Raw genomic sequence first — 10,870 nt, 5'->3', positions numbered from 1 at the left:
AAACACGTTCCTCCTGAAATTGTTTCTTCCTCCCTCCCTTCTTGCAGATCTGTGTCATGGAGTGCGAAGGGAAGCTGCTCTCCAGCGCCACCTGGGGGCTGTGCAGCAAGGCCACCGGAGGCAAGGCTCCTTTGCCCCTCGACCTCAACAGCCCGGAAGACGACGCCAGCCAGCCCTTGGAGATGTGGGACGGCGGCCTGCGGCCAAGCAGGGGCGGCCTGAAACGCCTCGGCAGCCTGGCCCGGGCGGCGGACCTCGACAAGGCCGGGGGCGAGAAGGGGGTGTCCAAGACGAGCAGCCTCTTCCGCCAAGCTGAAGGTGGAGATGGCGACGGGGTCCAAGCTCTGCTGAGGGACTTGCCGGCCCAGCTCGACATACCGAAAGGGGTGAGCGGCTTCCTGAGCAGGCCGTTCGGTTACGAGCCGGTAGGCGAGGCCGGAGTCCAGGAACTCCAGAAGCGGTTCGGGGGCTTCATTGGGGTCCGGAAGTCTGCTCGGAAGTGGCACAACCAGAAGCGGTTCAGTGAGTTCCTGAAGCAGTATTTGGGGATGTCTCCGCGATCCGTCGAGTACGATGGCCTAGCCGACGACCCGAAAGAGCAGAACGAGATCTAGGCAGGTGGATGGACTCCCCCCCCTCGCGGCGTTCCCGTTTTTTTTCTCGTACCGCCAACTTATAGTGAATTGGTTCAGGTCTGCCGAAGCCTAAGGAGTCAACCCCGTAGCTTCCGATTTAGTCCCTTTCTGTTCTCGTTCTATTTATCGTCGTTCCCACGTTTGCCGTCCCAGACCGGGAGTTGAGGCGGCTTGCAAATGAAAATACGCAGTGCAGATAAACTGCGAAGAGGTAAAAAGATATGAGAGATAAGCAGTTGAGCTCTAACAGAAGTAAAAGACTACGGAAAGATAAGATGCACATGATGGAAACAGCAAAGTGCTATTAGAAGCCCTTCTTCGAACAAACAATTCCCAAAGGCCTGTTGGAATGAAACGATCTTCGCCTGCAGGTGGAAGAGCAGTGCGAAGGGAGCCTGTCTAGCCTCACTAGTTGCCCAGGAGGAGGAGCCACCACCGAGAAGGCCCTGTCCCACGTCCCCACAAAGCCCGCCACTGAGCTTGGCAGGACTGAGAGAAGGGCCTCCGCTGAAGATCTCAGAGACTGGGCAGGTTCATATGTGGGAATATGGTCTGTCAGGTTTCCTGGACCTAAGCCATGTAGGGCTTTATATTGATTGATTGATTGATTGATTGATTGATTGATTGATTGACTGATTGTACTCCAGATGTCTTTGGTCTAAGAGTCCCATCACCCCCAGCCAGCACTGTTAGAGGTGACCCACGACACCCCTTCCACATCTGTAAGCAATCTATATTTTAGTGTGTTGGCACCTACACCTTTGGAACTCCCTGCCAATTGAGATCAAACAGGCGCCTTCAAAGTACTCATTTCAGTATCTGCTAAAAACATTTTTGTTGAGCCAAGCCTGCCAGTTATCTAAAATGCTGTTTTAAGAAGAAGAAGAAGAAGAAAAAAAAACATTGCTGGTTTTAATTTTTTTTAATGTTTTGTTTTTCCCTTTTTAAAAAAATAGGTTTTTATTCTTTTTTGCAAACTGCTTTCAGTTTTATTTCGTTTTTACAATCAAGCGGTATATAATTTTAATGTAATTAATTAATTAATTAAAACATCGGGGGGGTGGCTGCCAGGTTTAGGAAGGCTGTTGTGATTGTGTAGACAAGTTATTGACTTCTGTATGAGCCTCCTTGGGATATTTATAGAATCACAGAACTGTAAAGTTGGAAGGGACCCCGGGGGTCATCCAGACCAACCCCTGCAATGCAATGCAGGAATCTCAACTAAAGAATCCCTGACTGCCTGAGATAGCTAGAAATGAAGAAAGGCTGTGGTTTCTGGCTTGCAACTTTGATATTTGTTCTATTTTAGCACCAGAATTTAATTGGGACCGAGTCAAAATCCTGGATTATGTTCCCCAAACGAGGTTGACATCTTTGGATTGGCAGTACTGTGGTGTTTGTGGATATTTTGTTCCCCTTCCCCATCCCTCTCCGTCTTTCTCTCTCCCCCTATGGCATGCATTTTGTCAAAGCCGCTGTCTATGGGCTGTCACTTTCAAAGGTGTATTTTTGTAATTACAAGGGGTGAGGAGCCCATGAGACTCCTGTTGCCCCCTTCCTCTGCCCTGCCTGGTAACAATCGTCTCCGGAAAAGACCGCATGACCGAAAATTAGCAATGTAGCAAGAGCTGGGCGCACCTCCTGTTAACCATTGAATGTTCAAAAACATGGGAAATGAGACGCGAACCTCTGTTCTTTTTAATTGTTGCAGACGCCAAGATTCCTCCATTAAACTTGTACATAGCAAAAAGAAAAAAAGAGAAAAGATTAATAAATTACTTTTCTATTTCTACTGTAGCGTTGTGGTCAGCACACCGTCAATGAGCATGGCGCTAATGTGCTACCTGAGCGCATTCTCCACCCACACCCCTGTCTCTGCCCTGGCCACCCCACTCGCTCAAGTCTCGGACGGAGATTTGAGTCAGAGGCCTGCTTTGCAGACTTGGCGTTCGCCCGTGGCTCACTCGAACTCGCTCCCCAACATTCAAAGGAACTTTTAGGGTCTTTTTCCATGCACAGGGGACTTAACGGGTTGTTTTTGCAGCACCTTTGTATTTTCACACTAAATTTGGCACAAGTGAGGGGTGTCAGAAAGGCCAAAGCCCAGGATGGTAAAATGTGTGTGCCAAAAACGTTTGAAAAGAAGAACATGCACAGGTGTTTATACAATAATGTCAGGTGCCTCTGAGCTAAGGTGGGCAAACTGGAATACTTAAAGATGAACATCGATGGGCATAGACCAGGGGTCAGCAAACTTATTCAGTAGGGGGCCAGTCCACTGTCCCTCAGACCTTGTGGGGGGCCGGACTATGTTTTGAAAGAAGAAGAAGAAAAAATGAATGAATTCCTATGCCCCACAAATAACCCAGAGATGCATTATAATTAAAAGGGCACATTCTACTCATGTAAAAGCATGCTGATTCCCAGACCGTCTGCTGGCCGGATTTAGAAGGTGATTGGGCTGGATCCGGCCCCCAGGCCTTAGTTTGCCTAACCATGGCATAGACAAACCCTAGCAGAATGGAAAGAGCCAGTGGGACACAATTATCTCTGTCCCAATCTCTAAGAGCTCCCAGGGGCTCCAGAAATTGCCCACAGTTCAGCTTCCTAGGAATGAAGCTGAGTGGAGACTGCAATGTCTTTAGGATGTATGGTCATATATACACATATGTACAACCTGAGCAGGGACGCAGGTGGCGCTGTGGGTTAAACCACAGAGCCTAGGACTTGCCGATCAGATGGTCGGCGGTTCGAATCCCCACGACGGGGTGAGCTCCCATTGCTCGGTCCCTGCTCCTGCCAACTTAGCAGTTCGAAAGCATGTCAAAGTGCAAGTAGATCAATAGGTACCACTCTGGCGGGAAGGTAAACGGCATTTCCGTGCGCTGCTCTGGTTCGCCAGAAGCGGCTTAGTCATGCTGGCCACATGACCTGGAAGCTGTACGCCGGCTCCCTCAGCCAATAAAGCGAGATGAGCGCCACAACCCCAGAGTCGGCCACAACTGGACCTAACGGTCAGGGGTCCCTTTACCTTTACAACCTGAGCCTAAGATGGAGGGGCTCCAAGCAATGACACCCCAACAGATCTTGCTTCTCCATTAATCGCAGCTTTGGGCCCAGCACAGAGCAAGGAAGTCTCTGTGTCTCCCGCTTCCAGTCTGCTTTCAGCTCAGTTCACACCCCAAAACTCTGGCTCGTCTCCTCCTACCTGGCAGCTAGGTGAGGTGGGAGAGATCTACCCATTTGTTTTGCGGCACAGAACAACTTTATTGGGTATGCTAATCGTGGTGCTTAACAAGTTCGGCAAAACCATTACCTAGACAAAGGGACTGGTTCTACCTCCACAGATACAGGATCCCAAGAACTGGAAGGGTCAGGGCATACTGGGCCCCAGGGGTAATTTAGTACAGTGGTACCTCAGGTTACATACGCTTCAGGTTACAGACTCCGCTAACCCAGAAATAGTGCTTCAGGTTAAGCACTTTGCTTCAGGATGAGAACAGAAATTGTGCTCCGGCAGCGCAGCGGCAGCAGGAGGCCCCATTAGCTAAAGTGGTGCTTCAGGTTAAGAACAGTTTCAGGTTAAGAACAGACCTCCGGAACGAATTAAGTACTTAACCCAAGGTTCCACTGTACTGGCAAAGTACTGGTGTCCCCCAGACCAAAATGTTACCCTGAATGTCCTTCAGCTGAACCTCTTCACTGAAAACTAGAAAGTGGCCAATGTTAACACCAATTCTTAAAATCCTGGAAATTAGAGGCTGGGAATCTGGATCCTAGAAATTAGAAGCTGGTTAGGGATCCTGGAAATCAGAGGCTGATTAGGTTAACTTCTCTTTTCTGGGAAAACTGGTGAAAGACAGCGCTCACTAAGCATATGAAGAATAAGCCTTGCTGTAACAGAAGCAGCATGGCTTCCACAAGAGGAAGTCCTAGCTGGCTAACTTTTTAGAGTGCTTTGAGAGTGTTCATAAACATATGGAAATGAATGATACAGAAAACATTAGGTAATATCCAACACTAGTCATGCTCAGAGCAGGCCAATTGAAATCAGCAGATTTAAGTACCGTATTTTTAACTCTATAAGACGCACCAGACCACAAGGCTCACCTAGTTTTTGGAGGAGGAAAACAAGAAAAAAAAATTTCTGAATCTCAGAAGCCAGAACAGCAAGAGGGATCGCTGCACAGTGAAAGCAGCAATCCCTCTTGCTGTTCTGGCTTCTGGGATAGCTGCGCAGCCTGCATTCGCTCCATAAGACGCACGCACACATTTCCCCTTACTTTTTAGAAGGGAAAAAGTGAGTCTTATAGAGCGAAAAATACAGTAACTCAGCTATCAGCATGTTTGATTTCACTTTCATTTCACATTTGCACACCACCTTTCTATATCACAGCAACATACAGTTTGGGAAACGGCATATTTACTGAAGTCCCAATAATTATTTAGGATGGGGATACCCAAGGTGCCCACAAACAGCCCAGTGAGGACTAGAATAATCAGTAGGCATGTAGTTAATTTAATTCTGGTGGGGGCGGGGAAAGAAAACAAGGAGTTGGGGGAGTGGAATGGAGTTTTCTGAAAAGGGGCAAGCCACACTGCGGCATTTTGTTGCAGGCCGAGCTGCAGAGGTATAATGAAGAAGAGCCTTTCCTGCTGGTGACTTGTGGAAGGGAATTGGGAGTTCACCACACCTCAATCTGTGTGATGTGTCAGCAGAATATGCAGAGCTCCAGCCGAGTCGTAGAGATTTCCTGATCTCAGCAGATAGCTTTTCCAGAGTCCCTGTTCAGGGGGAAAAGTCCTCTCCCATGCAGTTCCAAGTAAGAAAGGGTTTATTTTCTCCAGGCACAACACAAAGCTAAACATTACTATCTATATACAGTTCTTCTGGTCTTAGAAGTAAAGGTATGTACAAGTGCCACCATCACCATGCTAGCTAACCCACAGCCTCTTCCCCTCACAGATTCAGAATCAGACCCTGACAGCAAAAGAGGATGGGACACAACATAATGAAAGCAATGCCCTAGAGACTATTATACCCATCTCTACACATAGGCACGTGGTGCTGTGGTCTGAACCACTGAGCCTCTTGGGCTTGCCGATTGGAAGGCCGGCGGTTCGAATCCGCTCAATGGGGTGAGCTCCTGTTGCTCTGTCCCAGCTCCTGTCAACCTAGCAGGTCAGAAGCACACCAATGCAAGTAGATAAATAGGTACCACTGTGGCAGAAAGGTAAATGGCATTTCCATACACTCTGGTTTCTGTCACAGTGTCGCATTGCGACAGAAGTGGTTTAGCCCCGCTGGCCACATGACCCGGAAAGCTGTCTGCAGACAAACGCCAGCTCCCTCGTTGCCTTTGACTGGTCTTAACTGTCCAGGGGTCCTTTACCTTTACCTTACTTACATGTAGGCATATTTCCTGAACCAATGGGAGGGTGAATGACTTGGCCTTGAATGGTGTTGCTATGGCAACCCTTATCTCAGAGCATCCAGATGTGGAGGATGTGCTCCTCAAGGCAGGATCCTAAGGACTGTGTAATTTTAACCAATTGTTCGCCTTGTATCAACGTTTCCCCCATCACCAAGTAAGACCAGTTAGGTCCTCAAATATCTGTAAGGCAGCAGGGATGGGAACAGAGAGACGTTCTCATGGTGACACATCATGTAGTAATCATAACAATAATAATAATAATAATTTTATTATTTGTACCCCGCCCATCTGGCTGGGTTTCCCCAGCCCCTCTGGGCGGCTTCCACAGAGACCAAAAATACACAAAAATGTCACCCATTAAAAACTTCCCTGAATAGGGCTGCCTTAACATGTCTTCTGAATGTCAGGTAGTTGTTTATCGCTTTGACATCTGATGGGAGGGCGTTCCACAGGGCGGGGGCAACTATTAAGTCTTGGTTGACCACAAACTTGACATGAGCCAACAGTGTGACGCAGCAGCTAAAAAAGCCAATGCAATTCTGGGCTGCATCAATAGGAGTATAGCATCTAGATCAAGGGAAGTAATAGCGCCACTGTATTCTGCTCTGGTCAGACCTCACCTGGAGTACTGTGTCCAGTTCTGGGCACCACAGTTCAAGAAGGACACGGACAAACGATGCCTTATGAGGAACGGCTAAGGGAGCTGGGCATGTTTAGCCTGGAGAAGAGGAGGTTAAGGGGAGATATGATAGCCATGTTCAAATATATAAAAGGATGTCACATAGAGGAGAGAGAAAGGTTGTTTTCTGCTGCTCCAGAGAAGCGGACACGGAGCAATGGATCCAAACTACAAGAAAGAAGATTCCTTCTTCAAACTACAAGAAAGAAGATTCGAACCCTGGTCTCCCACATGCCAGTCCAACACTCTAACCACTATGCCACACAGGCTCTCCACAATCAGCCCCTCCTTATCTTTCGGTCCTGGAAGAGTAGCTGCCTCTGTTCATGATTTCACACACCTCTCCCAATTACATAAGACAGGAGTAGCACAAAATAAATTGAAGGAGCCCATCTGGGGGTTTTGGAGGGGGGGGACCTGACAGTTCCATCAGCAACGGAGCGCTCATCTCAGACATTTATTAGAAGTTCTCTCCTGCAGGCTGACATTGTGGGATAATAACAAGACGAGTTAATCATCCTCAATTGAGGGTTTGTTGGAAGAAGGAAAGTCATATGATCTTTCCAGAAATGTAGGAGTTAGTCTTCTTCAGAGAGAGAGAGAGAGAGAGAGAGAGAGAGAGAGAGAGAGAGAGGGGGAAAGGAAAGGAAGAGGGAAAACCTTTCCAGGAAGGAAAGAAGGAATCATAGAATTGGCCGTCTGAGGATCATCCTAGTCCAACTCTCTGCAATGCAGGAATATTCAGCTGTCCCATACAGGGATCAAACCTGCAGATTTGGCATTATCAGCACCATAGTCTAACCAACTGAGCTATCAAGGAAGGAAGGAAGGAAGGAAGGAAGATTATTAAGCAGCTCAAGGTGCAGCAATGCTTCTGAATATCAGTTTCTGTTTTTTGGGTTCTATTAATGCTTTTTATTGGGGTTTCATTTAATACAAACAAACAAAATACAGTAAAATTCAACAATCATTTACCCACATTCTTCTGCTGAGCATTGACTTCCTCCCGTCCCTTCAACAGGTTTTCTTATGTCAGTAACTTTCCCACAGTTTCTTATTGTATCCAATCCTATCTACACCGTCAGATTTATTTCAGTCCTGCCAGAGTCTTCAGATTTCTACAGTTATTATTTATGTACTCCATAAATTTACTCCAATCTTGTTGGAATTTTGCTTCCTCCTGATTTCGGATTCTACAGGTTAGTTTTGCTAGTTCCACATAATCAACCATCTTCGTCTGCCGCCACTCTATTGTTGGTAATTCTGGTACTTTCCATTTTTGGTGCTAACAAAGTTCTGGCAGCAGTCGTAGCATACATAGATAACCTTTATCTGCTTTTTCTATCTCCTCTCCCATCAAGCCTAGCAAGAAACTGAACATCACTGGACCGTCCGCGGGCTGGATGGAGAAGGCAATTGGGCCGCATCTGGCCCCCGGGCCTTAGGTTGCCTACCCCTGCGCTTGAGAGTTTCTCCCAGGCGTCTGGTGGGCTTTTATAAGTGTGACAAAGTTATTGCAACCCAGTTAAGAAGAAACAACAGGAAACCTGCTTTGCAGGGAACATGAAGGAAAAGAGAATTCCTGGTCAAAATTCTCAAACGTTCCAGGATTCCTCCACTCTGTCACCTTTTCACCTGCCTTCATGCTGGATCTCTTTTTCCACTCTAAGGAGACGTGGCCTTGAGACAGAAACAGGCTCGGGGCTATAAACAGTGCAAGGTCCCTGCAGACCCCAGACCCCTGCATTCTGCTTCCACAAAGTAGTCGTAGCAGATGGCCATTTTGGAGTAGCCCCTGCTTTACTCCTCACGCTTAAGGAGAAATGCAACCTAAATCCAACTCCCAAACACACACACACACACACACACACACACACACACACACACAACCTACGGTAAGCCAGTTTCATCTGGATTCAGTTCCAGCCTGATTTTTAGAATCCAGCCCATTGCTGGTTTCAGGACATTGATGTAAGTAGGAGGGACTCCTTTGTCTCTCCTAACCCAAAAGCTGGTCTTTCCCTGGTGTGGACAACGCCCTCAAAGTCAGCTCGTGGTCTTGGACTGGGGCTGGGGAGTATCGTGGTATGATGGAGGATGCCAAGGTAGACCCTCATTTGGAGTGTTACTGGGATGTCCGGCTCACTCCTCTTCCTATAGCTGCTGTCAGGGCTGGAGTCAGAAGCAGGCCAGCATGAAAGGAGGAGGGTTCCATTATCAGTAAAGTTCACTCTTCATTCAAGAAAACGGCATGCAGCTCAGCAACACTTCCTAGTAGGTCTTGCCCTTATGGAGTAGGTGCCAGGACTGAAGTTGCCTTCCACCCTTTCTAAGGCTCCACCTATCCCAGATGTGTTTCCCAAGCAGTCTCAAACTGCATTTGTGCACCTCTGATCTCTGTTCTGCCAGGGCCATTTTACCCGTAGAGGCTAGTGGCACCAGGCGCCAGGGCGCCAAGTTCTGGAGGGCGCCAGGGAAGAGGCGGAGACTGGAGGCGGCACCTCCTGGCATCAGTTCGCCGCCCTCGCCTGCCATGCTATGCCAAAGCAGCGCCGCGCCCGGAGCCTCTGTCTGTCGTGGCACAAAGTGTCCAGCTGAGCCGTGTCCAGCCTCCACCTCTTCGCCACCAGAGGAGCCGCCCTCCAGCCGCTGCCTGCCTCCTCCAGCCCCACCAGCAGCACTGTCCTCACTAAAAAAACCTCTGGGAAACAAGGGGGTGCACCAGAGGGAGCTTTGCACCATGGCGCTGGATATGCTTAAGAGGGCCCTGTGTCCTGCCCTCCTCATTACCTTCTTGGAGACCAGGGGGAGAGAGGAGCTTGTCGCAAGAGTAAAGGGAGACTTCTGGGATTCTTCAGCAGCCTCTTGACACACACACACACATGTCAGGAGTTCAGCCTACACTCGAGTAGGACCCTAGCAGAGACACATGCCCGACTGGCATGTTCCCTCCCTCCTGGTCAATCATTTGGGAGTTTCATAAGCTTTCTTCAGCCCGAACATCACAGCGACCGATGCCAACGGACACCTGTGCACTTAGGGATCCGCAGAGTCTTTGCAGTTGCGTAACAGCAACTCAGCATTTTGGCTAATCTACTGTGCTGATCCCGGGGGGAAGGTTACCGTAGGCGTAGTCAAAGTCCGGCCCTGGGTCACTAGCCTGGAATCAGTCCACAAGGAGGGGGGCGAGGTCCGAAGCAGGAAGCCGGGTGGGGACAGGACCACTGGAGAGTCAGGTCTGGGTCCAGGCAGGAACAGGTACTCAACAACGACGTTGCTCCCACAACCTGGGACCGGGCCGACTGGCCTTTATCTGTTCTGAGGCCAGGGACGGTCCCGGCCCCTAGGAGACCCGCCTCTCTTGGCCTTAAGGCGAGCACTCCTCCTGGGAGAAACCAGTTCCCTTCGCCTCTCTGCCCTGAGTCTCTGCAGTTCAGGAGAGGCTAAAGGGTTACTGGGCCCAGGGGGAGACTCACCTGCAGGCACTGAGTCCTCAACCACCTCTGGAGCCAGAGTGGAATCACCTGGTGCCTGCTCCTGAGGATCCAACACAGGTGCAGGCACTTCAGAATCAAGGCCCTGCCCCAGTTCAGCCGGCCCTGGAGGCGAGGACTCCTGTGCAGGCTGGGATTCCTCCGGTTCAGCCTCTGAATCGGAATCCCAGGCCATCACATCTACTTTATTTACATATAAACACACACGGAGGACTGCAACATGGCTCCCTCTCTCTCTAGCATCAGACAGCAAAGGGAAAAAGAACAAAGGACAATAGTCCCACTTCACGGAACACAGTAACACAAACATCCTGTCTCCGTCACTTCCCAATCTGTGGAGTCAAAACATACACCGTCATGTGAAAGACCAAAGTCCCATGACTTGCAATCATGGATCAGGAATTCTAACAACACACACCCATCTGCTTCAGTCTCAGAGTCTGAACTGCTCCCTGTCACCCACTCTCCCTGCCCACCAAACCCTGTTGCCCCTTCAGCATCCAGCACCTTCTCCTGGTCCTCTCCTCTGACCTCTCCTTGGCATCCCACCACCAACTCCCTGAGCCTTCCTTCTCTGGGGGTTCCCTTGGGGGTTCCCTAACTGGTGCCTCCAACCATTCCTCCCTG

The 10,870-nt window shown here is 49.2% G+C and overlaps 1 protein-coding gene across 1 annotated transcript in view; it reads left to right on the top strand.

Annotated features, from left to right (window-relative positions):
• PNOC (prepronociceptin) overlaps positions 1-614 on the top strand; it is a gene marked incomplete at its 3' end in the record, with an annotated part of 36,792 nt that extends 36,178 nt beyond the window's left edge. The window contains exon 3 of the mRNA XM_081855111.1: positions 48-614. Coding sequence (XP_081711237.1) covers positions 48-614 — 567 coding nt within the window. The remainder of the gene's footprint in view (positions 1-47) is intronic.
• Positions 615-10,870: the final 10,256 nt, after the last annotated feature.

This window comes from Podarcis erhardii, assembly GCF_964252035.2.
Source record: "Podarcis erhardii genome assembly, chromosome: 3".
NCBI lineage: Eukaryota > Metazoa > Chordata > Lepidosauria > Squamata > Lacertidae > Podarcis > Podarcis erhardii.
The sequence above is the reverse complement of the archived record's forward strand: the minus strand, read 5'-3'. Positions and strand labels throughout refer to the sequence as shown.